At 70.0% G+C, this 13860-nt stretch overlaps 2 protein-coding genes across 4 annotated transcripts in view; one reads left to right on the top strand and one right to left on the bottom strand.

Annotated features, from left to right (window-relative positions):
* Positions 1-702: 702 nt before the first annotated feature.
* DQX1 (DEAQ-box RNA dependent ATPase 1) lies at positions 703-7376 on the bottom strand. Of its 3 annotated transcripts, XM_051619368.1 has the most exons (12): positions 7236-7376; positions 6397-6688; positions 4635-4828; positions 4025-4400; positions 3273-3512; positions 3036-3135; positions 2730-2888; positions 2411-2602; positions 2169-2294; positions 1754-1941; positions 1479-1669; positions 703-1281 (listed from the first exon to the last, which is right to left on the bottom strand). In XM_051619368.1, the coding sequence occupies exons 2-12, from the start codon at positions 6676-6678 to the stop codon at positions 1101-1103; spliced, it is 2229 nt and encodes a 742-aa protein (XP_051475328.1). In that variant the 5' UTR covers positions 6679-6688; positions 7236-7376; the 3' UTR covers positions 703-1100. The 3 variants fall into 3 exon arrangements, with proteins under 3 accessions (XP_051475328.1, XP_051475327.1, XP_051475326.1); XM_051619367.1 differs by having other exon boundaries at positions 1479-1941; positions 7241-7376; XM_051619366.1 differs by having other exon boundaries at positions 1479-1941.
* A 2084-nt stretch (positions 7377-9460) lies between these two features.
* LOC127384579 (dedicator of cytokinesis protein 2-like) overlaps positions 9461-13860 on the top strand; it is a 57896-nt gene continuing 53496 nt past the window's right edge. The window contains exons 1-9 of the mRNA XM_051619213.1: positions 9461-9532; positions 10825-10908; positions 11064-11104; positions 11304-11359; positions 11468-11564; positions 11647-11795; positions 12233-12368; positions 12460-12614; positions 13168-13249. Of these exons, the coding sequence (XP_051475173.1) occupies positions 9490-9532; positions 10825-10908; positions 11064-11104; positions 11304-11359; positions 11468-11564; positions 11647-11795; positions 12233-12368; positions 12460-12614; positions 13168-13249 (843 nt within the window). The 5' untranslated portion in view covers positions 9461-9489. The remainder of the gene's footprint in view (positions 9533-10824; positions 10909-11063; positions 11105-11303; positions 11360-11467; positions 11565-11646; positions 11796-12232; positions 12369-12459; positions 12615-13167; positions 13250-13860) is intronic.

Raw genomic sequence — 13860 nt, forward strand, 5'->3', positions numbered from 1 at the left:
TTGCTCACGTACTTTCTGGGGTTCCTAGAAAGCGAAGGGGAAGTTCAGGCTCTTCAGAGGCTGTGGGGAGGCCTAGACCTCATCTTTCTGCCTGATCTTCGAGGTATTGAGGCGGGGACGGGGCAGTGGAACCTCCTGACCCCTTCCCGGGAAGAGCAGAACACCCGGGCATGGACTGGGGGATGGAGGGAGGGAGGCAAACAGGGGTCTCAGCTGCTGGGACAGAGCAGCCCCGTGCCGAGGGGTCAGTCCTGGGGCAGGGGTTGCAGCACAGCACCCGTGCTGGGACCCCTGGCCCCCCAGGCAGAAGCTCAGCCCTTGGCCCTGTTGCCATGAGAGAAGTTGGACTTCCTGGAAAGCTGGAGAGGAACCCCGAAATAGGAAAGGGGACCCTGAGGAGTGGGGGGGAGGAGGGCACCTCACCCCGGGGAGGGACCCGTGTCAGGGAGCAGGGGCCGCGGCACGTCCAGCTGCCCGCCCCCACCCCGGCTGCAGCTTCCCCTCCGCTTCTGCGGAAGAGCCGCGACCGCAGAGAGGAAAACCCGTCCCAAAGGCCAGGGCTGTCCTCGGCGTGGCCGGGGCCCCGGCACCCTGCCCAAACCGGGGGTGGGAGCCGAGCAACACCAGGAGTGCCTCACGCTCAGAAACCCCCCAGCCCACCCTCGCCGGACCCCTCAGCAATCACGGATGCAAGGCCAGGAGCAAAGGTCACAAAACTTTATACAGAAGAGACCCGCGAGTGGACCCTCGGCCCCGGGGGGCTGCTCCCCCGGCGGGGAATGGGGGGCGGGACGGGCAGGGCCGGCAGCCCCCGCCCCATAGCAGCCCCCGCCCCGCGGCAGCCCCCGGAGAAACACGGGGTGAAGGCGCGCCGGGTGGGGAGGACCTGCACAAGTGCCCCGGCCCAGCGCTCCCCGAACCGGGCTCTGTCCTCGGGGGCGATGCCGGTCCCCCGGCCGCTGGCAGCGGTGGCAGTGTCAGGCTCTGCCCTCGCCTCCCCGGGGCTCAGTCGGCCCCGCAGCAGCACGGACCCCCGGGGCTCTCCCAGCCTCGGGTCACAGCCAAGGCGCCCCCGACGCGGGGGCTGCGGTGGCTCCAGCTCACTGCAGCACGCACACTTCCCTCTCCTCATCCTCGCCGCCGGCTGCTGCCCCCAGCGGCTCCGGCCCCGCCGGCACGTCCTCGGCAGCCACCACCTTCTCCCGCAGCTCCATCAGCAGGTCCCGGCTCTCGCTGGGCGGGAGGTTGCTCAGGTAGTACTGGGGTGCCAGCTCCACCAGCCTGTGGGGATGGGGGGGTCAATGAGGGCTGCTGCCACTGAGAGGTGTGGGAGGGTCAGCCTGGACCTGCCTCCTCACTCCCTCCTATGGGGACAGCCCCCCTCTTGACCCCAGGAGAGGAGACCATCTAGGCTCCACTGTCCTCCCAGGCCACTGCCAGCCCTGGGACCCCTCCCTCCCCATCCCCGAGGTCCTCACATTTGGGGCTGGATCTCGGAGACGACACGGAGGCAGTTGTCCTGCGAGATGGTGAACTCATGGTAGAGCAGCCAGGGGGGCAGGCGCTGGGGGGGCTGCCGCAGCAGGTAGCAGCAGGCAGGGGGCAGGTGGGCTACGTGCTTGTGCGTCAGCATCACGTAGTTCCCAGAGCCGTCGATGTCCCGGGCCACCTGGGGAGCACAGCAGGAGGGGAAGGGGCTGGCTGGCATGGCCCCCGCCCCACAGCCAGGCCCCCCCGGCGCCCCCCGGCCCACCTTGAGGAAGTACCCGGAGATGAGGGCGCGCTGGATGTTGAGCACGTTGGCGTCGGTGCCGAAGGCGGGAGGGGAGACGGGCAGCTCGATGCGGCGCATCACCTCCAGCAGCTCCGCCCGCACCACCCCCGCCAGCCGCAGCGCCTCCCCGCTCAGCCCGTGCTTGCGGCACCAGCCCTCGTCCCCGTCTGCGGGGAGAGCGGGGTCAGCACCGCGGGGACCGGGGCACAGCCGCGACCCCCCGTGGACGCTGGGGGCTCCTGGGCCATGAACTTTCCATGTGGTGGGGACAGAGCATGGCTCCCAGGCTGGGGCTGGGACCTCCCTCACGGGGGTCCTGGGAGGGATCACGGCCATGGATGCGGTGCTTTGCTCCTGGGAGGAGCAGGGGGGGACAGCCCTGCCCTGCACTCACTCTGCTGGAAGGCGTTGAAGATGTTGATGAGGGTGAAGTGGTCTCCATCTGGGTGCAGCAGAGCCCGCCGCCGCAGGGTCACCGCCTCCTCCAGGTGTGAGGAGGGGGGCAGAAAGCAGGGGGAAACTGGGGATGGCGCAGGGGGAGGGTCACCACGTGTCCCCCGGCACCACCCCTGCCGGTGCCGGCTCTTGGGGTCTGCGTGAGACCCCAGGCAGCAGCAGAGCCCCTGGGCGTGGTACCTGTGAGCATGGCAGCCAGGCTGACCATCTCCTCCACACAGTCGAACTCGCAGGAGGCAATGAGCGCCTTGGCCAGCTGGGGGTCCAGGGGGAACTCTGACATGATGATCCCCACCTCCGACAGGTTCCCATCGTCATCCAGGGCCGCCAGGTAGTCCAGGTCCTCCAGTGCTTGCATCAGTGACTCAGGGGCTGGGGCAGGACACCAGCCGGCTGCCAGCCCTGCCCACCCTCCCTCTGGCCCCTCTCAGGTGACAGCTACAGCCACGGCCAGCCTCCAGCTCCCCCTGCTCGGCCCCCCGTGACCCACGGGCAGTACCTGGGCGGTCAAGGAAGTCGCACTGGCCCATGTCAGCGATGTCCAGGCGCTTCAGCAGCAGGACGAGGCGGCTGAGGCTGGTCTCGCTGACGTGGGGCGGGGGGCTGGGGGGCAGCTGCTGCTCGTGGAAGGCCTCCGAGTAGAGGCGCAGGCAGGTGCCTGTCAGAGAGGGGCCGTGAGCCACCATGGTGGGAGGGATGGAGCCCAGTGACAGGGCAGCAGGGACAGGCAGGGCCTCAGTGGGGTGGGATGTCAGCCCCTTCCCACTGGAGGCAGGTTGGGGGGCTGTCTGGGCAGGGGTCTCACCCGGGGGGCTGCCTGCAGCTCGCTGCATGCGTGCCTCTGCCTGGCTCCGGCTGATGGGCCGCAGCACCTGGGACTCCGCCCGGATGCGGGGGTTGTAAACCTGCAGGCAGGGCTGTCACTAGGGCTGCCTGTTGCTGAGCCCCCAGCCCCACACCCCCCACCCTGGGTAGACACCGCAGCCTCGACGCTCCCCCCAGGCTCATCTCAGCCCCGGGGCTGGTCCCGGGGACCACTCACGTTGCGCAGCTCCAGCCCCGCATCGATGACGAAGCGCACGTTCCCCAGCGAGAAGGACGAGTCCGCCAGCCAGTGGGTGACGACCACCCTCCGCTCCCGGCTGCCCTCCTCGGGGGTCTCGTACACCCGCTGAGCCGCGCGGCCCACGCCAGGGTGCAGGGGCAGCACCAGCAGCGGGCCCAGCCCCGGGCCCAGTGCCCCTGCCTCGCTGCGGATGGCCTGGCAGCACTCGGCAATCTCCTGCGGGGACAGACATCGCAGACACAGCGTGGCAGGACAGTCGCGGCTGGAAAGGTCCTCTGAGATCACCGAGTCCAACCATCATTGCAAAAAAACCCCAAAACAACAAAAAGGACACCACAGAACACACCACCCAAAGAAGCCTCCCACACAACAAAACCCCAAAGAAACACCAACACCACACACACCCCACCAAATAACACGCCCAAAAAAATGCCCCTAGAACCTCAGCCACTAGAGCACGGCCTGAAGTTCCACATCTACACGTTTCTTAAATACCTTCAAGGATGGTGACTCCACCACCTCCCTGGGAGAGATGTTGTGCCTGTAGCTGCCCCCTGGTGCCCTGGACCCCATGTGGTGCCCATGACCCCTCAGCAGCTTCCAGTTTGGTCCCCAGCACCCCCACTTCCCCCCCCAGCACATAGCCAAGAGGGATCCCCCAAAGTTTCCCTCCTCCCTCCTGATGCAGTGGCCCCCCGGGGGCCAGGCTGTGGGTGCCCCCAGCCCACCTGTTCACTGGCCAGGAAGATCAGGACGTGGCCGGGCTCCTGCTGCCGGTGGATGTCCAGCACGGCCTGGCAGGCGGCTGCAATGTGGCCGTGGGCTGGTGGGTCCCTGTAGATCACCTGGGGAGGGGGCCCGGGTCCCGGCACCCGCACCACGGGGGGGTCCCCGCAGAAGGCGCGGAGCTGCTCCTCCATGGCCGGCGAGGTGACCACCACCACCTTGAGGGGCGGGCGCTGGTGCAGCACGTCCTTCAGCAGCCCCAGCAGCACGTCGGTGGGCACCGTCCGCTCCTGCGCCTCGTCCAGCACCACCACCCCGTACTGCCGCAGCAGCGGGTCCGACGTCATCTCCCGCAGCAGCATCTCATCCGAGCAGAACCTGCCACCCACCGGCCCCTCAGCCTGTGCCGGCTGCCAGGACCCCCTGCCCGCACCCCCGGGAGCATCCACACACATCTCACCCCCTCCCCAACCACAGGAGCCCCCACTGCAGCCCCTGGATCAACTCCAACCAGGCCAGGCTGGATTAAGGGATTACACTGGAGCTCACTGGGATTAGTGTGGGGGCTCCCGGCACAGGCAGCCTGTGGGTGCCCCCCGCCCATCCCCATACCTGAGGATGGTCTCAGTGGTGCAGCAGTCCTCGTGAGGGACACAGTAGCCCACCTCGTGGCCCAGGTTGAGGTCCATCTCATCGGCCACGCGTAGGGAGAGGCTGAGGGCAGCCAGGCTGTGGGGCTGGGTACAGGCCACCAGCCCGTGGGCAAACTGCAGGGACAGGGCGTACTCGGCGCACCACTGCGGGATCTGTGGGGACAGAACACTGGGCAGGGCCTGGGGATGCCCCCCACCCCAGCGGGGAGCTGTGCCCCCCAGAAGGGCAGAGGGACCCTCCCCACAGCAGCCACCGAGATCCGGCTGGGGGATCTTCCATGCCAGGGGCTGTGCTGGGACCCTGGTGGGACCTTCCCTCCCAGAACCATCACTGCTGAGCCCCAGAGGTCTGTGACAGAGCTCCATAGCCTCATCACCCCACGCCTGCTGCGTTCTGCCTTGCTGAGGAACACCATGGCCCCCACTCCTGTAGTAAAGACACAGGACAATGTCCCCTCACTGCCTCACCAGAAAAACAGGGGGCTGGGGGCAACATGTGGTGCTGCTGGCTCAGAGCAAGCCATGATGCCAGCTGAGGCCTGCCAGGGCTTAAGTGGCACTTGGACACTGCCTTAATAATGTGCTTTAACTTTTGGTCGAGCAGGAGGACCAGGCAACAGCTGTCAGACCCTTTCTGCCCTGCTCTGCTCTCACCACCACCCCCTGGGGAACTGGAGACCACCCCAGAAAACCTCATGGCGAGAGATGGGGAAGGAAGCACAGCCCCAAGGATCTGCCCCATGGATACACCGTGTCCCTGCCTACAGCTCTGCATCCTCCTTTCTGCCACTCTCCTGCCTGTGAAGGCTGGTGAGGATGGTGGCATGAGGCTCTCAGCCACCACAATGGGGAAGGGACCTGCTTTGTGCCTTGGCTTATCCCACTTTGGGTGGAAATACGATGTATGAGGGACAGCAGTGCACCAACATGTGGCTGCCCCATCCCTGGAAGTGTTCAAGGCCAGGTCGGATGGGGCTTGGAGCAACCTGGTCTAGTGGGAGGTGTCCCTGCCCATGCAGGAGAGTTAGAGCTAGATGATCTTGAAGGTCCTTTCCAACCCAAAGCATTCTATGATTCTATGAGCGGGTGCCCTGGTCTGCTCTGGACATGGTGGTCCTATGGCCCCGTGGGGACAGCAGGCAGGTACACCCAGAGCAGCCCAGTCCTGGAGACACCAGGCCAGGACCTGCTCCGGGGCTTCATTCCCCGGACCTGACACCCCGCAGGTCGGCCAGTGCCCCGGCTGAGCCCGGCCCCACCCGGCAGCCGGGCCATGCCCGGGGGAGAGGTTTGGGCCAACACCCCGATAGCCACGGAGCGGCGGCTCCAGGCGCTGACCCAGCCGCCCCCGCCTGGTCCCTCCCCCGGGCAAAGTCTCCCTGACACCGTCTCCAGGTGCCGTGGCAGGGCTGGCGGGATCCCGGCACCCCAGACCCACTGCCCCCGCCCCTGCCCTGCTCCGGGCCGGCCACTTCCCCCTCCCGGTGCCTGCCCGGTGCCCCGTGCCGGCCACTTCCCCCTCCCGGTGCCTGCCCGGTGCCCCGTGCCAGCCGCTCTCGTGCCAGCGCTTCCCGGCTCGTGCCGAGGCTTTGCCCGAAGCCCCGGCGTCTGTCCCGGCAGGTCCCGGCAGTCCCGCCCGGCGCCGCTGGCCCTGCCCCCCTCCCGCAGTGCAGCCCAAGCGCTGAGGGGCCGGTCGGGCCCTGGCACGACCCCCGGCTCACCTGGGTGCTCTTGCCGGTGCCGGGGGGCCCGGACACCAGGACGATGCCGCTGCCGCCCTCCAAGTGCTCCATGAAGCTGTACTTGGTGGTCCAGACGGGCAGCTCCCGGCGCTGCCGCAGCAGCTCGTAGTATCGGGAGGAGAAGGGCAGCCCATCGTAGGGGTTCACCTCCAGGTCCCCGTCGCTGCCCAGAGCCGGGTCGTCTTCCTCCTCCTCCTCCTCCAGCGCCGAGTCAGGGCCGCTGTGCCGGGGCGGGGAGCCGGAGGCGCCGCTGCCGGCCATGGCAGGGACGCTGCGAGGGGCAGGTGGGAGGGGGAGCGGGGTCACTGCAGACGCGGGGGTCCCGGCGCTGACCCGCCCTCACCCGCGTCTCTGCAGCAGCCTGGGGTGGCCACCGTGCAGCCCCGCTGGGCTGGGGGACAGGCAGAGAGGGGGTGACACAGGCTGGGCGTGGGGGCCGGGGAAGGCAGAGCACCGGAGGGGAACAGGCAGGCAGGTGGGCCAGGGGCAGCTGTCGGAGACAGGCAGGGGACCGAGGCCTGTCACGGGACCGGGTGGACACGCGCGGGGATCGGAGCGGGCCGGGGGGTCCGGGCCATGGGGTGAGCCCGGCAGGACCGAGCGGTTCGGGAGGCACCGGGCTGTGTGTGGGGGACCGGGCCAGGGCGCAGGGGCTGTGGGACAAGATGGACACGGTGGGGACGGGCAGGCAGCCCGGGACCGGCCCCGACGGGCAGACCCGAATGGCGTGGGCCGTGCGGGTCAGGGGAGCACCGGGCCGGGTCGGGCCGGGTCAGACCGCACGGACCTAGCACCCGCGTACCGGGACGAGAACAAACCTCACCGCCCGGGCTGCGGCCGGGTCCCCGCCTCAGCCCCCCGGGCCGCGGCTCCGGTTCCGGTTCTGGTTCCAGTTCCGGCCTGTGCCGGTCGCCGCTCCCCGCGCGCCCCGCCGCCAGCTCGGGCCCTGCCCCGGGAGGCGGTCAGGTGACCGCGGCGGCGTCACGTGACCCGGCCCGCGCCCTCCAACCAGCGCCGGGGGGCGTTCCCGCCGGGCGGCGCGCGGCCCCGTTCCCGGGCGCGGCCCCGTTCCCGGGCGCGGCCCCGTTCCCGGGCGCGGCTCTGCCTGCGTGGCCGCGGGACGGGCCTCATGGTGCTCCGGGCCCCCCGGTGCTCCGGGCCCCCCGGGCTGTCGGTGCCGATCCCTGGCAAAGGGGGACCGGCCCCGGCAGCACTCCCGGCCCCGGTTCCGGTTCGTATCCCGGACGGGACCGTGCTCGGCAGCGGGGGCCTCGCTCATTCCCCGCCCGCAGCCCCGCGCTACTCAGCCCGCGGGCCGGCCCGCTGCTCCGCTGCCAGTGCCCGGGTGCTGGGAGCGGCCGCAGCCCGCCGACCTCCGGTAGCGGCGCTGGGCATCGAGGTGCCGGACATCCCGGTGTCGGGCATCCCGAACCGGCGCCAGGCGTCCCCGTACTGATGCCGGGCATCCTGGTACCGAGCATCACGGTGCCGGTGCGGAGCATCCCATACTGGTGCAGGGCACCTCGTACCTGCGCCGAACATCCCGTACCGGGACCGCTCCCGGGAGAGGAGCCCTCCGCCGCGGCGGCTCCCGGTGTGCCGCCCGCGGGTGCCGGCAGATGGAGCCCCCTGACCAGCGGACGGTCCGTAGCACCCGGCTCAGCAGCTCATCCCCTGCCCACCTCGGCACGGAGCTCCCGGGGCCACGGGCACTGGGCAGGACCGGACAGCGACCGTGCGGTCCGTGCTGGCCCCGGGGCTCCTGGACCCGGAACCCCGGCTGCCAAAGCCGCCGTTAGTTCCTGCTCTGACCCCGCAGCCTCGAGGGATTCTCGTCGCACCGGGAACCGCCCCGGTGTGCCGGTGCCGCCGTGCAGGCTGTTTGGCTCCGCCGCAGCCGCCCCGGCGCAGCCGGGAAAGGTCCCGGTGCAGCCCGCCGCCAGCTCCCGGTGTCCTGCCCCCCGCGCTCCGCCGGCCCCGCTACTCCGGCCCCAGGCAGAGGAGGGGGGACACTGGCAGAGCGGGAATGATCCCGGTTGTCCCCTCCAGCTCTCTGGGCTCGGGACCTCGAAACCTTCCCAGCCACCTCCCGGCTCCCCCTGCCCACCCAGCTCCAGCGGTTCTCCCAAACCTGCTCCCTTTCCCCTGGGGCTGCCCCGGCCCCTCCACGGTCTCTTCCTCAGGCTAATGGGTCCAGGAGGGCCGTCCGGGGTGAGCATTGGGCCCGGGGTGTCTGCCGTGGGGTCTGGGGTGTCCTGCGGGGTGGGGGAGCTGCACCCAGGGGTGACTCCGGAGCCGTCTCAGGCAGGCATGGGGGAGGTGGGGGGTGCCGAGGGGTCACGGGCGGTGCAGGGCAGGAGCCGGACGCTGCCTCGAAGGGGTGGGTGAAGAAGTAGTTCAAACTGTGAAAGCTGCAGCCCGGCCTCGGGGGGCTGCGGACCCTCGAGCAGCATGCCCGTGGGGGAACAAGGTCTGGCCATCTCTGGCAGGGGCTGAGCAGGGCCAGAGGACGAGCATGCAGCCCCCGAGGACCAGCGGGTGCCGGGGTTGGCAGCGAGAGGGGGAAGGAAGTGGTTGATGCTGGACTGTTGCTTCGCTTTCACCGTCCTGGTGCTGCGGGGGGCCGGGGGACACCGGGCACCCCACCGAGGGCCAGGCCAGCCCCGGCTGCTGCGGCAGAGGCCTGGTCCCCCGCTGCCGGTGCGGAACGGCTCCCTGCAGCTTCTTGTTCCGTGCCCGGGGCTCCAGCCCCGTGTCCCGGTGGCCGCCGGGCTCAGCCGGAGGGGCTGATGGTGCCACAGCATTGCCGGCGGCCGGCAGCACCGTCGTGTCCCGCAGCCCCATTGCGGGCAGGGCTGGTGACCCAGGAGAGCCTGGCTCCTCGGGGGCGGCCTGGGGGGTCCCAAGGGCTCGGTGCCCACCGGCCCTGCCCCGGCACGCGGCGGGTCCCCGCGGGGCCCGCAGGAAGCGGCGGTTTGCACAAGCCGGTGTGACGCACATGACCGGGGAGCGCGGCAGGAGGAACCAGCAGCCGCCCCACGCAGGGCCCCGGTCCCCACGGCACAGCCGGCCATGGCCCCGTGGCTGCCCACCAAGGAGGAGAAGTATGGAGTGGGTGAGTGCCGGCTGCGGGGCTGGGCGTGTGCCGGACCCCAGCGGGATCACCGGAGGGGCACAAGGCCGGTGTGATGGGATGACAATGACAGTGACCCCGGCCCCTCGGCAGCGGGTGATGGTGGCCGGGGCATGGTGTGGGGCTGGGGGGTCAGCGGCGCTGGGGGCACGGGGCTGGTGGCAGTGCCAGGCGGGGGACAGGTCCCCGAGGTCTGGGCCGCTGGCTGTGGGAGCAAACTGGGGATTGGAGGGGGTGACGGGTGGCCCAGGGGACAGGGCCGAGCGGGGCAGGTGCCAGAGGGACCCACACACCCAGAGGCTGCGTGGGGTTGGTGCTGGATAGGGAAAGGGACGTGCTTCGCTGACAGCCTCAGTGTCGGTGATGGCAAAGCCCTGAGCAGCCCCGGTTCCTGCAGCACCCCCAGCCTAGGCCCCCCCCGCCGGCCCCAGCCCCCCCCTGCCCCACACCGGCCCTTGCAGCCGTGCGCCTCTTCCTCTTTCTGTCGGGGCCCCTTCCCGCACCCTCCCCTCGCACTGCCGGCAGCACCTGGAGCAGGGGCTGAGCCCTCGCGGGGGTCCAGGGTAGGTCAGGGTCCTGGTGTGGGGTCAGGGTGGCAGGAGAGGTCCTGAGGAACCTCACAGCTCGTGGTGCTGTGATGTGTGCTGGGGCCAGCTCGAGGGGTCCTGACGAGCCTCGTGGGTCTGGGGATGCTACAGTGTGAGCCAGCCCTGGCCGGGGCTGGTGGGCACAGCCAGTGTCCCGCAGGGACCCCCAGGGGCAGGCGTGTCTGCAGGGGACTGTTCTGGGGCCAATCCAGGGCTGCCTGCATCAGACAGAGCTGTCGCTGTCCCCAGGACCAGAAATAGCGGCAGGACCAACCGCAGCCCGGCCCTGTGCAGGCAGCGCCTCCGCAGGAAGCGTGTCCACCACCTCCCCCCGCCACCCCACTGCCCCCCCGCCACCCCCTCCTGCCACCCCACTGTCCCCCCGCCATCTCCCCTCTGCCACCTCACTGTCCCCACCACCAGCTCCTACTGCCCCCAGGGGCTGGCCTGTGTACACCCCCCTTGTGCTGGGGCTCTCCTGAGGCCCAGAGTCCCCTCCCTGGCCCTGCTTCTCGGGGGTCTCATGCCATTGGCGTGGGCCTGCGGCTCTGCACGGTCCCACGGGGGTGTGCAACACCTGTGGGGGTGGCTGTGCCACCCCAAGGCTGCCTAGGGCAGGAGGGGGGCCGGTGAGGGGATCCAGGTGAGGGACCCCTACTCACAACTCCTGGCCTCTCTCCCTGCAAGCCATCTGGAACTTCCCTCGCACCAGCGAGCATCACCTCCCGCTGCAGATCGGGGAGACGGTGCACATCCTGCAGGCCTCCGAGGGTAAGGGGTGCCAGCAGCTGTCCTCTGACATGGGGACAGCCACCCGGACATGGGGGCTTGGTGGCCCCTCTTTTGGCCAGGCTGCCGGCCAGCACCCAGCCCCGCCCTGCTGTCCCCCCGCCTGGCTGACGCTGTCCCCTTCCCTCCCCTCGCAGGCTGGTACCGCGGATACTCGCTCCAGAACAGGGCTGCCTGGGTAGGTGAGGGGCTTCTGGGGGGCACTGGGGTGCGAGGGGGTGCAGGCATAACCGGCGGCTTCCCCTGTCCCTGCGGGGGAGACGTGCCAGCCCCCCCTGCAGCACTGCCAGGCTAGGACCCTTTGTGGGACCCTGGCTCCCACGGGGCTGTCTCCTGCCCAGCCCACCGGTGGGTGATGACAGCTCCGGCTCCCCCAGGGCATCTTCCCGGCCTCGCTCATCCACCTGAAGGGCGCCGTGGTGGAGCGCAGGGGGTAGGTAGCGGGCACCGGCATGGGCAGGTGGTCCCCATCTGGCTGCCTGGCGGGGGGTCTGCGCGGTGCCGCGGGACTCCAGGGCTCCCTGCGCCCCCCCCCCCCCAGGGCGGAGGAGAGCGTGGTCCCCGCCGAGATGCCCATGGTGCAGGAGATCACCACGACGCTGAGGGAGTGGGCCATCATCTGGAAGCAGCTCTTCGTGGTGAGGACCATGGGGTCCGGGGGCTGGTCTGGGGGGGCTTGGGGCCGGCAGGGCGGGGGTGACCCTGCGCTGCTGCCCGCAGGCGGGGCAGACGGAGCGGTACCGGCAGGTGAAGCACATGATGTATGAGCTGATGGAGCGGCGCTCGCAGCTGCTCTCGGGGACGCTGCCCAAGGACGAGCTCCTGCAGCTCAAGAAGGAGGTGACCGGCAAGATCGACTACGGCAACAAGTGAGAGCGGGGATGGGGCGTGGGACGTCTTGGTATCTGCCTCCTGCCTCTCTGCTGCAGTGTCCGTGCCAGCCTGGCAGGCTGTGCCCATGTCTCCATCATCCTGGTTGGGTATCCCTGGGGTAGCCAGTGTCACCACTGTCCTGGCTGGATGTCCCATGGTGGCCGGGGACAGTGTATGTGCTGCTGGGTGTGCAAGCCACCTGGCCAAGGGCTGTTGCTGAGGATCCCTGGGGGGGCAGGAGGGTGTCCCTGGTGCTGCCAGGAGCTTGTCCCCTTGGTAGGGCTCTGCTGGTGCCTGGACCCATCTGTCCTGCACCCCCAGCTCAGTGTCAGCCCGTGGCCGTGCGAGGCCAGGCAGGTGGGATGCACAGCCCCATGTCCCCCAGTCCCAGCCAAGTGCCGGGTCCTGCCTCAACCTGTCCTGGTCTCCGCAGGATCCTGGCGCTGGACCTGGTGGTGCGGGACGAGGATGAAAACATCCTGGACCCCGACAGGACCAGCGTCATCAGCCTCTTCCAGGCGCACAAGAAAGCTGCACAGACCATCACGGAGCGCATCCAGCGGGAGACGGTGAGACCCCTCCGTGCCGAGAGTCTGCTGCCCCACGCGTGGCCGTGCCGTGGGGCTGAGCGGTGGGACTGAGCGGCCTCGTGCCCCGCAGAGCCCGCAGCAGAGCGCGCTGGCCCGCAGCGCCCGCCCCGCAGCTTCGCCCTCCCACAGCCTCTATCTCTGCGTGCGCAACTTTGTCTGCAACATTGGGGAGGAGGCGCAGCTCCTCATGGCGCTGTACGACCCCGGCGAGCACCGTGCCATCAGGTGGGGCACAGGGGCAGCCCCGCTCCGCACCCCGCGTCCCGCTCCCGGCAGCATTCCTGCTCTCATCCCCCCTGTGTGGGGAAGCCCCCGCCCCTCTGCATCCCATTACCCACCCCTGGCTGCCCGTCCTGCCCATCCTGCTGGTCCTGCCCAGCCCGAGCCAGCACATCTCATGGGGGGCAAAGAGGCACGTCCCTTCCCGCGGGGTTTTCCCCTCCAGAGCAGCTGTGTCCTGCCCGGGCTGGTGGGTGCCCCACACACCGGGGCCCGTCACCGTGTGCCGTGTCGTGCTGCCCTGCCCGGTCTGCTCACGGCAGGCGGGTGCTGACCCTGCCAGTGCCAGCCCCGGGTGCCACTGGGGCAGCGTGGCCCCGTGCCAGGGGCTGGCGAGCCCAGAGCGGGGCAAGCTGGGCTGGCAGCCTCCCGCTGCTGGGGTGGCCACACTGGGCCAGTCCGTGTGCTGCAAGTGGAGCCACTGGTCAGACAAAGGGTCTATGTGGTGGGGGCCGGGCAATCATGCCGGGGGCTCCTCACCCCTCGCTCCCCCTCCCAGCGAGAACTACGTGATCCGCTGGGCCAGCACTGGCGTCCCCCAGGACATCGAGCTGCTCAACAACCTCAAAGTCGTCTTCACGGTGAGCGCAGACGCTCGGGACCGGCCGCCTGTGCCTCCCCCTGGCACTTCGCGTGCATCCACGAGGTTCCTGAGACCCCCCCACAGCCCGTCCCTCTCCGAGCAGCCAAATCCCCGCTGCTCTCCCTGCTGCCCGTTTCTCCGTGCCCCCCGCCCCACGGCGCAGAGCCCCGGCCCGGCCCAAGGGTGCTGGGGCTGCCGAGGTGCCCGTGCGCGCATCCCGGCTCCGTCCCGCGCCGCAGTCGGTCCCGCGGTGCCGGCGGCTCCTGCTGACCCAGCGCTTTCCGCGCTGCAACAGCAGAGCTGCGCTGACCCTGGGCCGGCCCCAGCGGAGCCCTCGCGATGCAGATGAGCCGGGAAAATCCATGCTAACGAGCTGCATCAGCACTGCCAGTCCCCGCTCTCCAGCTCCCCACGGCTCTGCCCATCTCCGACCCCTGCCCGCTGCTGGCATCGGTGTGCTGCCCCGTGTCCCTGCCCCGTGCTGCAGCCCCACAGGACGGTTCTGGGACAGGAGCAGCACCCGTGGGCCCCACCCCTCCCAGGGTGTCTGGAGCTGGGGTCCGTGGCCACCCCACCAAGCCCTCCACCATGTCAGACCTGCTCTCTCCC

Source organism: Apus apus, chromosome 4 (assembly GCF_020740795.1).
Source record: "Apus apus isolate bApuApu2 chromosome 4, bApuApu2.pri.cur, whole genome shotgun sequence".
Lineage (NCBI taxonomy): Eukaryota > Metazoa > Chordata > Aves > Apodiformes > Apodidae > Apus > Apus apus.